Genomic DNA, 19,679 nt, shown 5'->3' on the forward strand with positions numbered 1-19,679 from the left:
CACACACACAGCCTCCACACTGCCACGCTGCCCGCCTGCTTGTATAAACATATAACACACAGATCGCACACACACAAACACCACACAGACACATACACCGCCTCCAGCACTGCCCACTGCTGCCCGGCCTGCTTGCTTGTATATGAAACATATATACACACACAGATGCGCACACACACAAACACGCACACAGACACACACACAGCCTCCAGCACTGCCCACTGCTGCCCAGCCTGCTTGCTTGTATATGAAACATATATACACACACACAGATGTGCACACACACACATGCACACACACACACAGCCTCCAGCACTGCTCACAGCTGCCTGGCCTGCTTGCTTGTAAATGAAACACATATGCATACACACACACGCGTGCGTGCACACACACACACACAGCCTCCAGCACTGCTCACAGCTGCCTGGCCTGCTTGCTTGTAAATGAAACACATACACACACACACACGCACGTGCACACACACAACACACACACAGCCTCCAGCACTGCTCACAGTTGCCTGGCCTGCTTGCAAATGAAACACATACATATACACACACACGCATGCGTGCGCACACACACTCACACACAGCCTCCAGCACTGCCCACTGCTGCCCGGCCTGCTTGCTTGTATATGAAACATATATACACACACACAGATGTGCACACACACACATGCACACACACACATTCACACGGACACACACACCACCGGCCTCCAGCGCTGCCCACTGCTGCCCAGCCTGCTTGTTTGTATATGAAACATACACATACGCATACACAGATGCGCACGCACACACATATGCACACACGCACACGCACACGGCCTCCAGCACGGGGCCACTCAGTACCTTCCTTGCACTCCAGGGCCACGCGGGACTCCAGGTTGTCCATCTGCATCTGCAGCCGCTTCAGCGTGAGGTCACTTTCGCGGGACTTGCGTTTATAGGCAATGAGCACGGCCACGATGAAAATGATGAGGAGGCCGCCAGCCACCGCGATGCTGACGATGGCGGGCAGGCTGAGCGGGCTGTCCGGGGCGATGTACACCATCCCCGGGGAGTATTCCATGCCACCGACACGGGCCTGGGGACACACCGGGCAAGAGGGAGCTGGGTGTGGGGACACAGCAGCTTTGGCAACAGTCCCAAGTTACCCATGAACTAGTGACCAGGGCAGGATGAGGGAAAGGAGACCAGTCACTGGTGTCAAAATAGACAAGAGGGCATGGGGCGCTGGGAGCGGGGACAGGCACAGCTTAACAGAGCTCACCCCCAACTGGAAAAACCTCACCTCCTCTTATTCAGGAGTGAGTTTTGTCATCTTCATAACAGCACACAGCTGGGACCTAAACACAGTCTGCCACCAATGACTGGCTCCCCTAAGATTTATGTCCATTCTAAGGGTGGACAACTGAAGCACAGAACATGATATTAAGATATTATGGACTTCCCTGGGCCAGAGACAGCCTTCTCCTTGAAGGCTTTGTTTGTTGCAGGTGATTTAGCAACTGTTTAATGCTGTTTTGCATTTCCCTTATTGTTGCACCAGCCAGCGTGGAAAGAATGACAATACAGAAGAGAGAAGCTCAAAAGTGGACATGAAGAAAGAACTTGGGGTGTGGGGTAGCTAGAGGAAAAGTTCTTTGTGGGACGGAATCCCCTCTTAGAAAGCCCTGGTGGCCTGAGATGGAGCTGGGCCGCTCACATCCACATCCCTACAGCCCGCTCCATCTAGGATGGGGTTCTGCCAGCCTCACCATCACTTTGTGCCTGCCGATGAGGTTGGGGGACTCGCAGAGCAGCTGGACATCCGACACGGTCACGGTGCACGGCTTCTCCCCAACCAGCACAGTGTAGTTCAGCTTCACGTTGCCCCCAGCCACAGGCGGGATCAGGTTCTTGCCCTGTACAGATGGGAAAGCCCCAGTTCCCACCCCAGAGTGAGGACCACAGCTACCAGCTGGCTCTCACGTCCTCCCACCTGGAGGTCCCATCCTGCTGGTGAGCTGGTGAAGAAGCCAACTTTGGTAATAAGTGCAAAAAATATTCATGGCACGACTACCACCATTGCCTCTTCCTCCCAGTGGGTAGTCAGTTATCAAAGTACTCCTTTCAGCTCATCCCAAATGCAGCCTCAGAATCCTTCTCAATGCAGAGTTGGAGTCAGTCACTACCAATTGATTCAAATTGTCATAAGCTTTAATTAACCTGTAACCCATGTTCCAAAGGAAGCCCTATGCTGTGGTTCGCACAAGGCTGTCTCAGAGGAAGCAGTGAGCCTGACCTGCCAGTACTTGGACTTTCAGGACAATAAAAATTTGAGAGTCAAATAGCCAAGGTGGATCTGCCTTCCCTGGGTAGGACCGGCCCCTAAAGAGAGTTTTCTTCCCAGTACAGACTCAGAACATTTATCACACTCTGGGCTACACTGCAACCTCTGCAAGAGAGGCCGGTTGAGAAATGTGGCAGCAGTCTGTGACTTGAACACCCCCTTCCATGCAGCAGCCCCTCCTTTCCCCCCCGCCTCCCACCACCCTCACTCCACCTTTAGGATGATGGGTGTGCCAGGCTTGAGCTCCAGGATTCCTGAGGGACCAAAGGCCTCAAACACCGGGTTGGGATAGTAGGTGAAGTTGGTCTTGTTGAGGATGAGCAGGGACTGGACATTGTCCAGGATGAAGCCAAACTCCTCGGGCCTCTCGGTCAGGTCTGACTGGTGGTCAGGACCCAGAGCGAGGGCGGGCGCCTGGCAAGTCATCTCAGTAGCATTCAGAACCTCACAGATCTGTGGGAGGAGCCACAGGGTGGAGTCTATGCAGTATCTCCACATACCCACAGCCCCAGTGCACGTCCTGGGCCTCCCTGGATGTCATCGGGATAGCAAGGGGTTGACAAGAGGATTAGAGATGAGTCAGGGCCACACAATTGGGCACTCAAGGAATAGGCTCTATAGCTTGCACCCAGCTCCAGTTTTGCCCGTAGTGGGTGTGGCAATGGCTAGGGTTGGAAGAATGCAAGAGTAAATGTATAAAACCCTGGGAACCCCAAAAGTAATTGCTCCTCCATGTCTATATCCCAAGAAGTAAAAATGCCCTTACATCTTCTCCCCTATTCCACTATCCTAGTATTCAAGGGTGTCAGGCTGGGGTTGTCAGTGTATGGGCAGGGAGTCACCTCAGTACTTGGGAAGACCCACACCCTTTGCGGAAGCAACATGTTGCGTGGGCAGCCTCCATGAACCCCATCAGCCCTGCACTCACATTGATGTGCTCCTTCCCTCCATGCTTGGCACGGATCTGGGGGTTCTGTATGAGGTCCAGGTGGGTCCCCCATACGGCGATGGGTGTGTTTCCACTGAGCAGGAAGAAAGAAGGAGGCATGTAAATCATAAGTTCAGGAAGAGCAGTTGGCACTCTACAATGATGACTGAGCTATGACAATAAGGACAGTGATAACTAGGCAGCAGGGTAATGTTCATGGGGACAAGGATGACAAGCTGACTGCATAGTAATGAGGACGAGCATCTCAGCAGCCAAGGGGAGGGCAGTAATGACCAGATGTCCGTGGCCATCCTTTGCTGAGTTTGTTCGGAGTATGGACCCCCGTGGAGGCCCAGTCAACAGCACAGCCCCCTTGGCTCTCCAAGCCCTCTTGATTTGTCCCAGCTGCTTCTCTGCAACCCCTTGATGTCTCTTCCTCCATCCTTCCCCTGGTCCTCGCCAATCTTGAGACTTTTTAAACATTAGCTTTGGCCTCATGAAAGTCTCGCTCCAGATTGTCCCCACCACATCCTCCAGGGGCTGAGCACAGTCTGCTCCCCCAGGGCAATCATTCCACAAGTTTCCATCTTGGAGGCTTTGATCAGGCTGAGATCTGGGAAAGGCAGAGGGTCCATGAATGCAAATGTGAATGCAAGTGCGAAATGCTCTGGGACTCGCGTCTCCTGTACCCTGGGGTGGCACAGGACCACTGACAGGGAGGACACAGGACTGCTGACAGGGAGGGCACAGGACCGCTGACAGGGAGGGCACAGGACCGCTGACAGGGAGGACACAGGACCACTGACAGGGAGGGCACAGGACTGCTGACAGGGAGGGCCTAGGAGCTTCATCTTGTGTAGCCTTTCAAAAGAGAGCTGGACCCAGTGCCCATCCTTAGGGCAGCTGAGAAGTGGGCATAAAGGAGTGGGCAGTACTGTAGTGGACTGTGTCCTCCAGGGGGGCTACTCAAAGAAAAATGAGAAATAGCCTGATCCCCAATCAAAGGAGCATCTTCGAGAAGAATCCTGCTATCTAAAACAGGCTTTAGCAAGTTAATTAGCTATAAGTTGATGAGTAAAGAATCCTTGACACACACACCCACATTCATTTCCACCCATCTATCCATCTGCCTGTCTTTATATTGCCAGTTGCTTCCCCCTTTCTCCTTGCTCACATGCGCACACACACACATGTGCGCGCACACACAGAGGAAGATTCCCGTGAAACTTGGAGAGGCTCTTGCACATGTGACAGTGCTGGAGATGACCTTCTGGTGTCTAGCCATCTTCCCAGTCCTCTCAATCACCAATTCAACACACATTTATCAAATGCCCACCATCACTGTTCACAAGTAACCCAGGCGGCTTATAAGAGCAGAGCCTCACCCCATCCTCAGACTTTATTAACTTAAATAAAAGCCCTGGAGCTGGCTGGCAGACCCAGAACATGTCTGTCTCCAACCTCCCTCCTAGTGGGAGCATGATGTAGGAACGGCAGCTGAATGCCAGTTAGGGTGACACCTCTATTTCTATGAGGATGACACAAAGAACTGAAGTATACCAGGCTGTGAATTTTGCATAGAGTTGCAAAGTTTGTTGACTAAGTCACAAAGGGCTGCATCAACTTCCTGGGGCCAAATGCTGGCATGGCTTTCTACAGACGATTTTCCCCTCTCTGTGCCTTCTGGTCTTCATTGGTCTTAAGGTCATGGCTAAAGCTCAGAAGGTTTGGGCCTTATAGAGTAATTGCTGAGGACAGCCAAATCTCATCTCAGCAGGCAAAGGCTGTCTTTCTTTTGGGTCTAAGGCAGGGGGTGGCAAATTCTTTCTGTAAAGGGCCAGATAGTAAATATTGTAGGCTTTACAGGCCATATGGTCCCTGTCGCAGTTACTCAACTCTGCTGTTATAGTGAGAAAGCAGCTATAGACAATACATGTACGAGTGAGCATGGCTGTGTGCCAATAAAACTTTATTTACAAAAGCAGGTGGCTAGCCAGATTCAGCCCACGGACTGGAGTATGCCGATCCCTGGATTAAAAAAAGATTGTTCCCTGGACTGGACACATCCCTGCTCTCTGCCTCAGCCCAGGGAGACTACTTCTGCATGTACTTCCTGCTCACTCCCCTAGCCCCACACCCCTGAGAACTGAAGCCAACAGTGAGAAGATTGGCCCCAGCAGGGGGCGGGGGGAGGGGGCCGAGCCAGGCACTGCCCTGTGCATGTGCATCTCACTTCAGTCTCTCAGCTGCCTATGAGAGTGGACAGATGAGGGACTCTGGCCCCAGGGAGGTGAGATAACTGTTAAGGTAACTGGGCTGGTAAGCAGTGGAGCTGGGCTGAGACCCTTCCCATGCTGCCCCTGTTACAGTGATTTCCCAGTGACCTCTGTGAGCTTTGCTGTGGGGTGCCCTCTGTGCTGGAGGCCGTGTCCCCATGCTGCAGTGACTGCTGGGGGTGCCAGGCTACTCTTCTCACTTCTGGTAGACATATGTGCTAATCCTGGTCCCACCTTCAGGCTGAGGGCTGTGGAAGAAGAGTTAGATCAGGCCTGACTACTCCTTGTAGTCAGCTTCCTTGGGGGAAGAAAAAAGCTCTGCAGCATCTTCTCATTCCCATGTGCTATCCAGGGCCTGGAAAGGCAGACTTATGCCGTGTGCCTACCCCTTCTCCCCTGATGGGAGACATACAACTCCAGGGACTCTAGAGATCCTGGGATTTCAAAATCCCTGGGTGAATCGCTGAATAGGCAGAGGCCCAGGAAGAATACCAATTTGCCCAAGGTAAATGAAGGTCCTCAAGTCCCTGCCCTAGGGCCTTTCTATACCAACATCCAATGTCTGGTCCCCTCCCTCTGAGACAGATGTTCAGTGCATCTGGCTGGGCACCGGGAAAGAGCAGGGAACAAGACCTAAACTCTACCCTTGAGGAGTTTACAGCAGAGGGGAGGAGAAATGTAAGCAGGCAGCCAGGAGCAGAGAGGATAGGTATCCGGACGGGGCCTCCAGGCTCAGGACACAACTTCCCCCAAGGAAGCTGACTACAAGGAGTAGTCAGGCCTGATCTAACTCTTCTTCCACACCTCTCAGCCTGAAGGTGGGACCAGCATTAGCACATGTGTCTACCAGAAGTGAGAAGAGTAGCCTGGCACCCTCAGCAGTCACTGCAGCGTGGGGACATGGCCTCCAGCACAGTGCCTGTCCTAGAACTCGGGAAAGTAGGCTCTTGTTGTTATGACCTTGGCCTCCAGGCTGGGTTTGGCACAGAGGTGCTCTCAGTGGAAGGAGGGAGTCACAGTAGGAAGGTCTGATTTGTGGGTGTTTGGAACCGATTCCAGCTCATCAGTCCCCCAAGCAGGACTGGGCCCCCAGAAATCTCCTTGGCTTTCAAGAGTCAGGGAAGGGAAACAGAGGTACAGAAGCATTAAGGTCCACTTGGGCCAGCTCCTACCTGACGATGCTCCATTCTGGCTCAATCCGCACGATGGTGGGGTCTTCCACATACTGAAAGACCAGGTCCTGGTGGATTTTGGCCCTGTCCACCTGTACCGACACCTTCATCTCTAGCACCTCATCTGAGGACGTGGTGTTGCAGACAATGTAGGATGGAGATCGCCTGGAGGGCAGGAAGACAGAGCACTGGGCGCCTGGTGTTGAGGAGGACAGAGGTCCTGAGTCAGGGCCCTCCCACACTGCTCCCTGCATGTCAGGGTGCTCAGAGGCCATGGGTGGGTGCTCTCAGATAGAAAGCTGGAGAGCTAGTGACAAAGACTCTCCTTGGCCAAACTTTAGACAGGTTCCTCTGAGCCTTCTTTTCAAACAGGCCTCATCCCTGGGTCTGTCTTTGGCCTGTCTAGCCTCGTTTTTTAGCAAGAATCTGGCTAAGTCTATTTGGGGAGACTCCTCCCATACTTGATACCTGATCACCCTGGCCTGCCTTCGCAGGAATCATGTTCAGTTGGTTTAGCAGGAGTCCGCCTATCTTGATGTCTCCTCTTAGTGATTTTTCATTCACTGAGCCCCATATTCTGCTCATTGGCTATAAATCCCCTGCTGTCTTTGTAGTATTTGGAGTTGAGCCCCATCTGTTTCCCCTGACGCAGTAGTCTTAACATCAATTGCAATCGTCCTGAGTCTTCCTTGCTATTTTAACAAGTGTCAGAATAATTGTTTCTTTAACACTACTGATGCCAGGCCTGGCCAGGTCTGACTTGGGAATTGTCACAGCCCTCAGCGTAGCTCTCTCAGGGAAAAATCCTCTCTCTAGAGAATCTCAGGCCATCCAGGGAAGGGAGGGCTGATAGGTCTCCAGACTGAGCCCAAATCCTCTCCCAAAGAGCATGTCCACTTTGTTAGGCAGGAGGTGTATTTCCAAGCCATAAGGTGATTGAAACCACCTTTGCAAAAATTATGGCAGTGAGGAAAGTCTGACATAGAAAAATTATCACAGTGCAAGTCTGACCTAACAGACCCTATCTTGCTTTTAACCTCCAAGCTACCCTTGTTCATTCCTGGGCACAGACCGAGCTAACTATAGGAGGAATTTAGTTTATAGGTTAGCTTTGTAACAAAGATGATAACAGCCTTTTCCTGAAACAAACCCCCTCTTTGCCTGGGGACCAGAGAGCCCACCTTTGAAAAACTAACAAATTAGCCACAAGATCAGAAATTATGACTCAGGAGGCACATAAGCAACAAGAGGCCACAAGATTCCAAATGTTCCCAATTGCTCCTATGGATAACATCACTATTGTAAAACCTAAGATCACTGTTTGAGATACTTTTCAGATCCTGAATTCTGATTGACCAGCTGGTACCACCCAGACCAGTAATGTGCCTCAACTAGTTCTGCGATCCCACCGAGGAACTGAAGACAGCAAGAAAAACCTATTTCAACTTTATACAATTTCACCTGCAACCCAACCAATCAGCATTCCCCACTCCCTAACCCCCCGCCTGCCAAATTATCCTTAAAAATACCCTTGTCACCAAATTTTCAGGGAGACTGATTTGAATCATACAACTCCGGTCTCCCTTTTACCCAGCTCTGTATTTATTAAATTCTTTCTCTATTGCAATAATGCTGTCTCAGGAAATTGGCTCTATCTGTGCAGCTGGCAAGAAGAACCTGTCAGGTGGTTACACCTTCCCAACTCCCTGCAATAAAAACAAAGCTACCCTGAAGTGATTTACCTGTCTAACCTTTCCCCCTCTGGTACTGCAGAAAGGGGCCCTCTGAGTTACCTGTGGAAGAGACAGGGCTGCTTTCCGAACATCACCACCACGTTGCTTCCGGCATTCAGGTTGGTGCCTGTGATGGTCACTTGGGTCCCCCCGGACATGGGCCCCCGGCTGGGCTTCAGATCTGAGAGAGTCAGTGTCTGTGTAGAAAGGATGTAGCCTGAGACACAACCAGGAAGGGGTGGAGGAGGCTTCTGGGCAGGTGTGAGGCAGCACCCCACTCCCCTAAGCTGCCTTCTGTAATCTTTGGTAATAGCGGTCTCCCAGAGAACCAGGGCAGTTTTTTTTAGGCTTGTGTGGACAGGCAATGTTCCAGACCCTGAGAGTTTGCATGCCTACCTTGGTAATAGTAATACTAATAGCTGCCATGTACTTATTTTTTAAGTGTCAGATTGTATGTCTTCATAATTATACATGTATGTGTATATATCCCTATATACACATACATATATATAATTTAATCACCAATTAATTCTTTAAAGCAGGCATTATTATTTTACAGAAGAGATTCAGAGATGTTAAGCTAGTTTTCCAAGGTCACACAGCTAAAAAAAATGGCATAACTGAGATCTTACCCCAGAGCTCCAGTTCTCAACCCCTCTCCAACCTACAGCTCTGTTCTTGGGTGGTAAACTGTCTCTCCCACAGGTCTCTACAAAGAGCTGCCCAAAGCACACAGTGGCAGAGCACTGGGAAGTGAGAGCCCCAGGGAAACTCAAAGAGAGAAGCAGAAAAGAGTCAGTTGCTTTCAAGGGCTGCCCCCAGCCCCCTGCCAGAATGGGACCAGTGAGGAGTCCGGGTTGGGGGCAGAGCAGAAAAAAGCTCTTGACAGCTGGGGATTTGGAGTTGCAGTTTGTTCTTTCATTAGCATTTTAATGGGAAAACTTTCCTCAGTCCCAGGTGAGAAGCCTGTATCTGCATTTAAATGAAGATTTCTCTCTCCCTTCCCCAGCTACCTCCTCCTAAAAGAATTCAGCACCAAAAGTCGAACCCTCTCAGGTCCTCAGAGGAGGCTGACAACCCCCCCTTGGAGATGCTTTGATAGGAAAGCCCCAGAGCTTCCCTATCACCTGGCACATGCGCCTCCAGGTCCAGGATCAGGGCACATGGGTGAGGAGACACACAGACCACAGCTCCTGACCTGCCTCACCAGGTCTCAGCACCCTGTCTCTGGATCCCGGTCTAGCATCCCTGTAACATGGGCCAAGTCAAGGAATAGCTTGTCATTTTGGTTCAACCGGAGACCAAGAAGAGGGTGGGGTGAGGCTGTGGAAAGAGCCCTCCTTTCTCAGCTCTGCCTGGATCTCGCTGTGTGACCCTGGACAAGACATTTCACCTCTCTCGTCAACAAAATCAGGGGGTTGAGCCAAAAAGTGGTGATCTTCAAGGTTCCTGGCAGTTCTCTTGTTCTGTAACTTGCAGTATCTCTTCAAATGGTACTTGTGCCCCATCTTAAAGGAACTCCACCAACCTTCCCAGAGAGGAAAGGAAAGGAAAGGAAAGGAAAGGAAAGGAAAGGAAAGGAAAGGAAAGGAAAGGAAAGGAAAGGAAAGGAAAGGAAAGGAGAAAGAGAGAGACAGACAGAGAGAGAGAGTGAGAGAGAAGACTGTACACATAGGCTTCGATGCAGGGATGGTCCTAGAGAGACAGAGTTGAACTCAGGGAAGTTAAAATAGATGGGGGTTGGTGCTCCCTGGCAGCCTGTGGGTGAGGGTTCTTAGAAGGGGTAGAAGTGAGTAATCCCTGCAGGTGCTGCTGGGGCACTATCAAGGGGCTCACTGGTGGGGAGAGGATGTTATGGATACATGTTTTAGAGTTGTGAGAAGCTGTTAATTATTCAAGCCATGCTTCATAAATATTTCACGGTGAGTTTGCACGGGAAATCAAATTCTGCATTACTTGCCACCTCTTCACTTGGCTCCATGAATGGAGGTAGAGGGAAGGGGGAAAGCATTCCCTGCATGGAGACCTTTAGGAACAGCTAGTGACAGCCCAGGGTGCTAATCTGGGGCCTCTTGGCCTTGGCGTTTGGTTTTTGGTGAATAAACCCACACATTGGAGTCTGGCCTGATTGTGGGAGAGGTCAAATCTTCCCTCTAGCCTTGGTACTAAAAAGGGTCTCCAAGTCCTGGGGAAAGAGCTTCCTGGCTGTCTCAGAACTCCAGGGGAGCTAGGGGCTTCTGTGTAGGGCCTGAAGAGTGCACCTGCAAGCTGCCTGGTAGATGAGAAGGCCATGAGGGCTCAGAGATGCTGGAAAGTGTGATAGATGGGGGTTCTGTCCCTTCTCAACCCCCTGCGGAGACTCATGGGGACCTCTGTCCCTCATTCCCACCTGGAATCCCTAGAAACTGTGTGCGAGGGATGGGAGTGGGCCTCAGTGACGCAATCCTTAAATGCAAGGGGCCAGAGAAAGAGACCGGGGTCCCTAGCACTACCTCCTTCCTAAAAGTCTTCCCAAGTGAACATGTGGCACCAGAGCCATTCCTCAAAGATGTCCCTTAAGTAGAAAAATGACACAAATCTTTGAGCTTCAGGGACCCACTAGACCAATGCATATTTGCCTGTGGCAACCTCTGTCATCTGTCCTGACCTGCCTCTGCTTCAGTCTCTCCTCCTCACCACCCACCCTCTTCCTTCTCCCTCCTGTTCCCATCTTTTGGTGCACTAGACCTTATGCTGGGAACAGCCTCCCACCACTTCAGATCCACATGGAAAATTATATTCTATTTGTATTATACAAATCCCATCTTTCCCTCCAGCTTCTTCTAGGAATTCTCCCTTAGTACCCTAAATTCAATCACACCCCTCTCCAGGGTAGGAACAATCACACAGCCAAGACTGGACCCTTCCTGAGGGCAGATGAGACTTTCCAATGTGTAGCACACAGGCTCATTATAAGAATAAAAGCAGAGAGCTGAGTGCATTGGTACATGGGAGCTACTCAGGAAACATCCTTTCTCCTAGGTCAGGGGGCCTCAGCCCAGCTTGCATCTCAGAATTACCTAGGATCTGTAGCAATGGATGTAATTAGTCTTGGCAGGAGGCAGGGACAGGTCCAGAGCATTTTGTTTAATGCTCACCCCGCCCCAGGAGACTCTCTTGTGTCTGGAGGTTTAGCACTGCCTATGCACTGTGGGGCTCCCAAAGAAAGGAAAGTCCTGGGCTTCAGCTGATCTTTGATGGAGCCTCAGGGATGGGGGCCTGGCTGCAACTGCAGAGCAGAGGCAGAGAGGCTTAAAGGAAGCGTCAGCTTAATGAGGCGGAGGTGACTGTAGCCCTGTCCACTGTGTCCTCCAGGGTCCCTGCCAAGGACCACAGGATGGAAAACTGCTCTGGGCAAGTGGCTGGCCAAGGCAAGTGGCTCCCAAGACTGACTGGTTTGACAAGAGGAGTAGGGCACAAAGAGGACCCACTGAGTTGTGTGATGCAGTCAGATGTCTGGAGTCCCAGTAAGTGGCATGGGATGCAGGGCCTGTGAGTATCCACGGCTCAGGCCTGTGCATTTGCAGACCGAGGACTGGGTCCCGAGCACAGCTTTGATGAATAAGGAGGATATGGCTCGTGCAACCAAGAGAAGGAGATAGAGAGGATAAGGTGGCAGACAATGCAAAGGCTGGCAAAATAGGATTGAATGGGGAAGCAGACAGAGGAGCCTGGACGATGTCTTACAGGGAGGGGAAGCCTTGGCTCTTCTTGAGGTGGCAGCTGACATGATGGTAGATGGATTGCAACAGGTTCAGAGAGAAAAGCAAGGGAAGGATTTAAGGAGGCCGTTGTGATGGCAAAGAGAATGGGAAAAGGAAGACTCCAGGACATGGTGATGGACTGATGTCAGGAATGAAGGGACGCTGAGCCACAGCCCAGCAGGATTGTAGGCCTAGGGGATGGACCACTGATGGGAATGGGCAAGAGAGGAGGATGCACTGTTTATGGGAGCTGACAGCCTGAGTGGGCCAAGTGGAGATGACTGCAGGACAGCCAGGTGCTGGTGGCCTTGATTGAGCCACAGGAGTGAGGGTCCTGACTGGGGATGCAGGGCAGAGGCAGCTAAGGTTCAAAAGAAGCATCAGCTTAGTAAGTTGGAGGTGGCTCTAGCCCTGTCCACTTTATCATTCAGGATCGCTGCCAAGAACCTCAGGATGGAAAGCTGCTCTGGGCAGTGGCTGGCCAAGGAAGTCCAGTGCTTGCGTTGGCCATGCAGCAGTTTCCTCCCATTTTACTTTGGCTGCCAGGAAATTTCAAAGCCAGATTTCTTGCCCAATTTTAGCAAATACCTGGCGAATGTCATCCCTCCTCTCTCTCTCTCTCTGTCTGTCTCTATGTCTATATCATATACTATATATATACACACACACACACATATATATATATGCAGGCTTTATATACAAATATATATACATTTCTCATTAGTTGTCTTAATGTCTATTGGGTTCACCTTGGAAATTCCCTCATATGCTTTCAGGAGAAGGTGGCAGGTACAAATCCTAAACAAATAAGGAAAACGACTCGTCCATGAACCCCATTATATGTGCGTGTTCTTCTCATTTTATGAATTCCCATGTGCAGTCAGTGACAGCCAACTGCATCCAGAAGGGGTTTGGCCCTCGGAGAGAAAAGGTGGAGCAGATGCAGGCCCAGTCATGGTGCGGCACGACACTCAACGTTTCTCTAAGGTTTGGCCCTGACTATGTTCAAGTCTGTGTCAAGTACTTGAGCTCAGTTGCTTTCACCTCCCCTTCTAGACTGTAGGCCTCCTGAGGGAGGTGCTGTGTTGGGTCTTATTCATCATCCGTTAACCCCCACAGCCAGAACCATCAAGTCATAAAATCCAACTCAATTAGACAAGCACTCATTAAATAATCTAGTGAGAGGCATTGTGCGAGGTGATCAATGGCTGTCAGTTGAAGAAGGAAGAACGAGGAGGAGGAAGGCAGATGAGATAAGGAGGGAGGGAGGAAGGAAGGAAACAAAGAAAGAGGAAGAAAGGAAGGGAAGGAGAAAGGAAGCAAGGAAGGAAGGAAGGGAGAGAGGAAGGAAGGAGAGAGAGAGGGAGGCAAGAGGGGGAAAAGGAGGAAAGAGGGAGAGAGAGAGGAAGGAGGACAATAAAAGCCCAACTCCCCATGACATATTTCAGGGCATTTGATGGCCAGGCATAAAATCCATCACTTCAGGCTTCCAGCTTCCAAAAGCAGCTCAGAATCATGAGGAAATTATACCATTACAGCGTCATTAATCTGAGAGGTTTAGTTTTTAAAATGACGGGTGTGTGCGGGAGGGAATGTGTTCATATCTCCACCATCTCCATAATCACAAGGCTGAGAGATTCCAAAAGCCTCTGTCCGCTAGAACTACTTGTCGGGCAGCCTTTGAAGGGATGAGAGGTTCCAGGCAGGAAGGAATTTAAGGACTGGGGAGAGATCCTCAGAAAGGCCATGGGCTGGGGAAAGGGGTGGTAGGGTGAGAGGTAGGGGCAATGGTGTGGGTGGAGGGAAATGGATTGGGTATGCAGGTGAGAGGTGGGCGGGGGTTGATGAGGTCATGAAATAGGGATAATGGTGAGTGGGTGCTATGGTTTGAGTGCATCTTCCAAAGTCATGTCTTGAAAGCTTAATCCCCAATTTAACAGTGTGGAGATGTTGGACTTTTAAGAGGTGATTAGTTCATAAGGGCTCTGCCCTCATGAATGGATTAATGTTACTATCATAGGAACATGTTTATTATCAAAGAGTGGGTTTGTTATGAAAGGTAGTTCCACCCTCTCCCGCTCTTGCTCTCTTGCACGCAGTCTCCTGACTTTTTGTTTTCTGCCACGAGGTGACGCAGCAAGAAGGCACTTGCCAGATGCAGCCCCTAGATCTTGGACTTCCCAGCCTCCAGAACAAGGAGTCAAATAAATGACTTTTCTTTATCAATTACCCAGTCTCAGGCATTCTTCTATAGCAGCAGTAAACAGACTAAGACATTGGGGTGAAGGAGAAGTGTGAGGGCGATAGGATGGCATAATGGGCCACAAGTGTGCAGGGACAGGCCAGAAAAATGGAAGCAATGGTGGCAACCACAGAAATAATAAAACAAATGATACTAGAAGTCATAACTACATTGATGTAATTTTCCACAAGATGATGGGGTTGATGCTATTATTATCCTCATTTTATAAATGAAGAAACTGAGGCAAACACAAAATGTTGAGCAACTTGCCCACGCTCACCCAGTTAGCAAGTGGAAGAGCCAGGTATCAAATCCCAGGAGTTGCCTTGTGAAGTCCAAGCCCTTGCCTACCTACCATGCCACACTGCCATGCACCCACATGGGGACTCTGGGCCCCGAGAGCTAAAGCAACTTACCTGAACCACACAGCCAGGCACAGAAAAGTCTGGATTTGAATCCAGGTCTTCCAGACTTCAAAGGCTGTGCTCTCACTCACTATAAGACAGGAGTCTCATGAACTGAGGGAGGTTGCAGGGAGGGCCCTTGCCCTGGGTTTGCCCACAGAGCTCTAGAGGGGCCCAGCAATCATGGTAATGAGCTCTGTGGCCTGCACCCAGCCAGATCACTGCTGGCCAAGACTCACCATGAAGTAATAGAGCTGCGAGGACCGGGCCATGAATTCAGGCCGACACACAGCCACACAGATCTCCACGAAGCCTGCATGCTGGCTGGGCTTGGCCTCCCCCATCTCACATACGATCCTGCAGGGAGGATAGGAGAAATCCCATGGGTCACAGGACTTCCAGCCAAGACCCTGCACCCCACAGCACCTACCCAGGTCCCTTTCTCCACAGTAGGATCTCAGGGATGGCCAGGTAGGGGAGGAAGGAGAAGATATCCTAATTCCTCCTAGCAGGGGCTTCTCCTTAATTGTCAGGCAATGAGGAAACTTGACCTATGGGATCTCCTTTGAAGGAGCCTAGAAGAGGGTCCCTGTGTTCTGACCCTAGATGTTCAGTCCCTAATTCATGATTATCTACTCAGTTGTCAACTAGACTGGAGGGCATGTTCTAGCCAAAACCCTTAGGGAATAGGGCTGGCAGAGTCCAGAGAGGCAAAGCCACTTACCCAAGGGCTGCAGCAAGTCAAACCGGAACTTGGAACAGACCTAAGGTTTTCTGGTCCCCACCTGGGAGCTTTCTGCTCCCAATGATTGGGCTGCCTCAGTGAAGTGCTTTTGCTTCCCAGCCAGCCTCCAGGCTGGGTGAGGGAATAATTGAGAGTGTGTGTGTGTTTATGCGTGTGTGAACTTTTTCCTTTCTAAAAATTTTTATTGCTTTGATTACGAAATTTGTTTATACCCTTTGAAAATAATCAGTCAAACAGCACAGAGTATGGCAGTAAAAAGTGAGTGTCCCATTCTTCTTAAAACTTAAAACTATATATATACTTAAAACTTAAGTGTGTGTGTATATATATATATATCTTTGCAGACATAATATATAAATATATATGTGTATATAGATCTATGTATATATGTATATGTATTCTTCATTTTACAAATGAAGAAACTGGGGCAAAGAAAAGTTAGGAAACTTGCCCAATACATATATTTGCATACATATACACATATATACATACACACATATGTATATTTATATTTGTATTTCATATGCAGGCACACATGAACATAAATGTGTTTTTACATATATACAATTACACTTATAAACATACATGTGTAAAGAAAGATATATGTGTTTTTTAAAATAAAAGCAAAACATAACATATCCACTGCTATAAACACTTCTGCTTTTTGCTCAGCACAATAGCATGGACCTTCCTTCCTGTCTCTGTAGACATGGCTCGACTTTTTTCTTTTTAGCAGCCTCACGGTATCTCATCTGATGATTGCACTATCATTTACACAACCATCTTCCTATTGATGAAAATTTAGTTGTCCTGATTTTTCTGCTACTCCAAATAATTCTGCAAAATGAACCAACTGACACACACATCCTTAGGCACTGTATAGTAGGATAGATTTCTAAGGAAGGAACCTGTTGGGTCAGTTTGTGTATTTAATATTTGGCAGGTAAAGCCAAATAATGTTCCAAGAAGTCTGGACCATGCACTTCTATCGATGGCCTGCTCTTTTGCCAACACCAGATATGAACAATCCTTTTAAGGTTTTTCCAATATAATAGGGGGAAAAATCTCATTTTTATTTTGCAAATTACAGGTGAGGTTTTATAAATTTTCACATGGGTGTGTTTTTAAGATCTCGTATAGCCTTTCCTTTGACTTTTCTGTTGAAGCCCTCTTTCTTGCTGATAGATTGTCTGAATTAGGAGTATTAACTTTTGTCTGTTATAAATATTGCAATGATTTTCTCCTCGCTTGTCATCTTTCAACTGTGGTTCCAATGTCTTTTGCCACACTAAAGTTTAAAAGTATCTGTGTGGTTAAGTTGGTTGTTCTTTTACTTTATGGCTTCTATGTTTTATGTTTCTCTTAGAAATAACTTTTGAGTAAGGTTCCTGAACAAATAATACCTTTCTATCCAGATCACACAATTAATGCATGTTTGGTGTTTAAAAAAAAATAGAAAGTACATAAAAGCACTTGTCATACTGACACCCCCCCAGTTGCACCATTCAGAATGTAATTTTCCATAAGACAACGGGGTAGATGCCATTATTATCCTCATTTTATAAATGAAGAAACTGAGGCAAATAAAATGTTGAGCACCTTGCTTACATTCACCCACTAAGTAAGTGGCAGAGCCATGGCTCCAGTCCCAGGAATCTCCTTGTGAAGTCCAAGCTCTTGCCTACCTACCATGCCACGCTGCCTTGCACCCACGTGTAATATCCAGTGTCAACATTTTGGTGTTTCTGTGGCCAGTCTTGCTTTTCTTTTACAAAATTGATTCAAAACTCTATATTATGCTTTGTAACCTGTGTTCCAAGAACCTGTGTTCTCACTTAATGTACCTTGAGTATATGGCTGGTCATGATTCTTCTATAATATCAGATTTAATGGCTGTGTAGTTTTCTTTCCTGTGCTTATACAATAATTTATTGAATTGATGAATTCCCTATTTTTACACATGTAAATCACTTCTGAGTTTTTACTATTATAAATAAGGCTGAAATAAACATTCTTGAAAATAAATATTTGTGAATTCTGGTTATTTAGGGAAAGTTCTAGAAGTGTGATGGCCAGGCTAAAGGCTTTTGACCCACATTTCCAAATTTCCTTCTAGAAAGTTTGTCCCAATTTCCCCTTGCACAATGAGTGAAGGAGTCAGCTACTTCTCATGCCTCTCTCCTGCACCAGGCATTAACTTTCACAAACCACTCCCTATTGTTTTAATTTGCATTTAATTGATTACTACTGCTGTTAAACATTTATTTTCCGTATGACTTTTGGTTCTTTTTTATCTCATAAATTGTACGTTCATGCTGTTTGATCATTTTGTGATCTTTGCCTTTTATTTATAAAAGCTCTTTACATATTAAGAAAAAGTATTTATTAACTGTAATAGGGTATAACCATACTCCCAGTTTATCATTCACATTTTTATTTTGCTTGCAATGATTTTTGATGCACAAGTTTTAAGGTTTTATGTACCCAAATCCCCTAATCTTTTTCTTTATAATTTCCTCTGTTGCAGTTATACTTTGTACAAGTTCCCCTTCTTGAAATCGAATAAATTTCCACCTGCATTTTCTTCTAATCCTTTCACAGTTTCATTTTTAAAACTTAACTCTTTAATCCATCTGGAATTTATTTTGGTGTGTAATGTGGAATAAGGATCTGCTATTGTACTTTTTCCAGGGAGTTAACCAGCATCAATTATTGAATGATCTTCCCTTGGGTGATTTGAAATATCACCTCTATTACATACTAAATTTGTATGCATCAGCATTCTTTTTCTGGGTCCTCTATCTTACTTTACTGATCTAACTGGTATCACAATATTTTAATCATGTGGCTTCATAATAATACTTTTGATATCTGGCTATGTAAATCTAAAGTAGGATATTTTAAAATTCTCCAAATCACAATATATTAGCAGTGGCCTAGTTTGGTTTCATTCTAGAAAGGTGTCAGAAAGTTGAAAGAGCCATAGAAAGATCTTTTGGTAACTAAGTGGTGACGGACCAGAGAGGTGAGTCCTACCAAGACTGGATCCTTAAACCATCTGATCTGCTATGAGCATCTTGGGGAGACCTCATGGAAATCAGGAGGAATTGAGGATGGCGGTACTGATGGTTCAGAATCAGTAAACCTAGGCAAGACCCAGCAAGCAGAAATGGAAACTGCACTCACATACCTAGGGGAAGCCTTGCGAAGAGTTAATAACTTGTGCATACAGCACAAGTGACAAGATTTCACTCCAGGAGGTGCAACAAAGATGGTATGGAATATGGATTCTATGATGCTGGTAAACATTTCATAGTTGTGTTTGCTGGGCTGGAAAATGGTGCTTACTTATTTACAAGGCCATGCATGATTCACAAACCTCCCCTACTAGGTGGGTTATAGGTCAAGGTCTTTTGCTGAATGACCCATTCAGTGGGCCAGCAGACTTTCAAAGAGAAAAATAATCTAAGGCACCCACAAGCCTGAGAGTGGGTGTGAATTTCATTGTCAGTCTCCATAGAGAGTAGCACAGGATCAGTGCTGGGGGGGATGTGAGCGGGAAGTTGAGGACAGCAGAAGAAATTGGACTTAAACACTTCTCTCGCAGATTTTCATTTTGTTTTGTCTCCCCTCCATGTGGCCTTATACCCCAAGTAGGTAACAGTCACCTTTCTCTCCCAGCTATTTCTCCTTTCCCTCTCTACACTTTCCCCAATATGGCAGCTAGCTAGCTGAGTAGGCAGGGAGTTGTGGGAGTCTGCCCTCCAACTCTAGAATATTAGGGTGGTTCTCCTTTTCCCCCACAACAGGCTCTGAGAGCACCTAGTTGCTGACCAGGACGTCCCTAATACTAACCCGTCTTCCCTCCCCTGTTCCTCCTGCGTTGTGTGCAGCTTCACTTACTGTTCTGCAGGGATGTAACCATCCACCAAAGGGCTGCACTCCACGCCAGCAACCTTGACATGGGAGGCAATGTCGCGAAATTCCAGGCCCAGGTTCTCCCCTCGGATAGTGACCTTGGTGCCCCCTTCCCGGGGGCCTGTCACTGGGATTATCTGGAGGGAGGAAGAGAAATAATTAGACAAACACCAAGATACTGCCA

The 19,679-nt window shown here is 48.1% G+C and overlaps 1 protein-coding gene across 2 annotated transcripts in view; it reads right to left on the reverse strand.

Annotated features, from left to right (window-relative positions):
• The window catches only part of PLXNA4 (plexin A4), a 457,885-nt gene that overhangs the window by 56,475 nt on the left and 381,731 nt on the right, over positions 1–19,679 (reverse strand). For both annotated transcript variants that reach the window (XM_030825648.1, XM_030825649.1), the window contains exons 13-20: positions 19,481–19,632; positions 15,072–15,189; positions 8,504–8,640; positions 6,711–6,875; positions 3,263–3,356; positions 2,548–2,787; positions 1,760–1,906; positions 852–1,086 (exon numbers count right to left, since the gene is read on the reverse strand). In XM_030825648.1, coding sequence (XP_030681508.1) covers positions 852–1,086; positions 1,760–1,906; positions 2,548–2,787; positions 3,263–3,356; positions 6,711–6,875; positions 8,504–8,640; positions 15,072–15,189; positions 19,481–19,632 — 1,288 coding nt within the window. The remainder of the gene's footprint in view (positions 1–851; positions 1,087–1,759; positions 1,907–2,547; positions 2,788–3,262; positions 3,357–6,710; positions 6,876–8,503; positions 8,641–15,071; positions 15,190–19,480; positions 19,633–19,679) is intronic.

The sequence above is a fragment of the Nomascus leucogenys genome, chromosome 13 (assembly GCF_006542625.1).
Source record: "Nomascus leucogenys isolate Asia chromosome 13, Asia_NLE_v1, whole genome shotgun sequence".
Lineage (NCBI taxonomy): Eukaryota > Metazoa > Chordata > Mammalia > Primates > Hylobatidae > Nomascus > Nomascus leucogenys.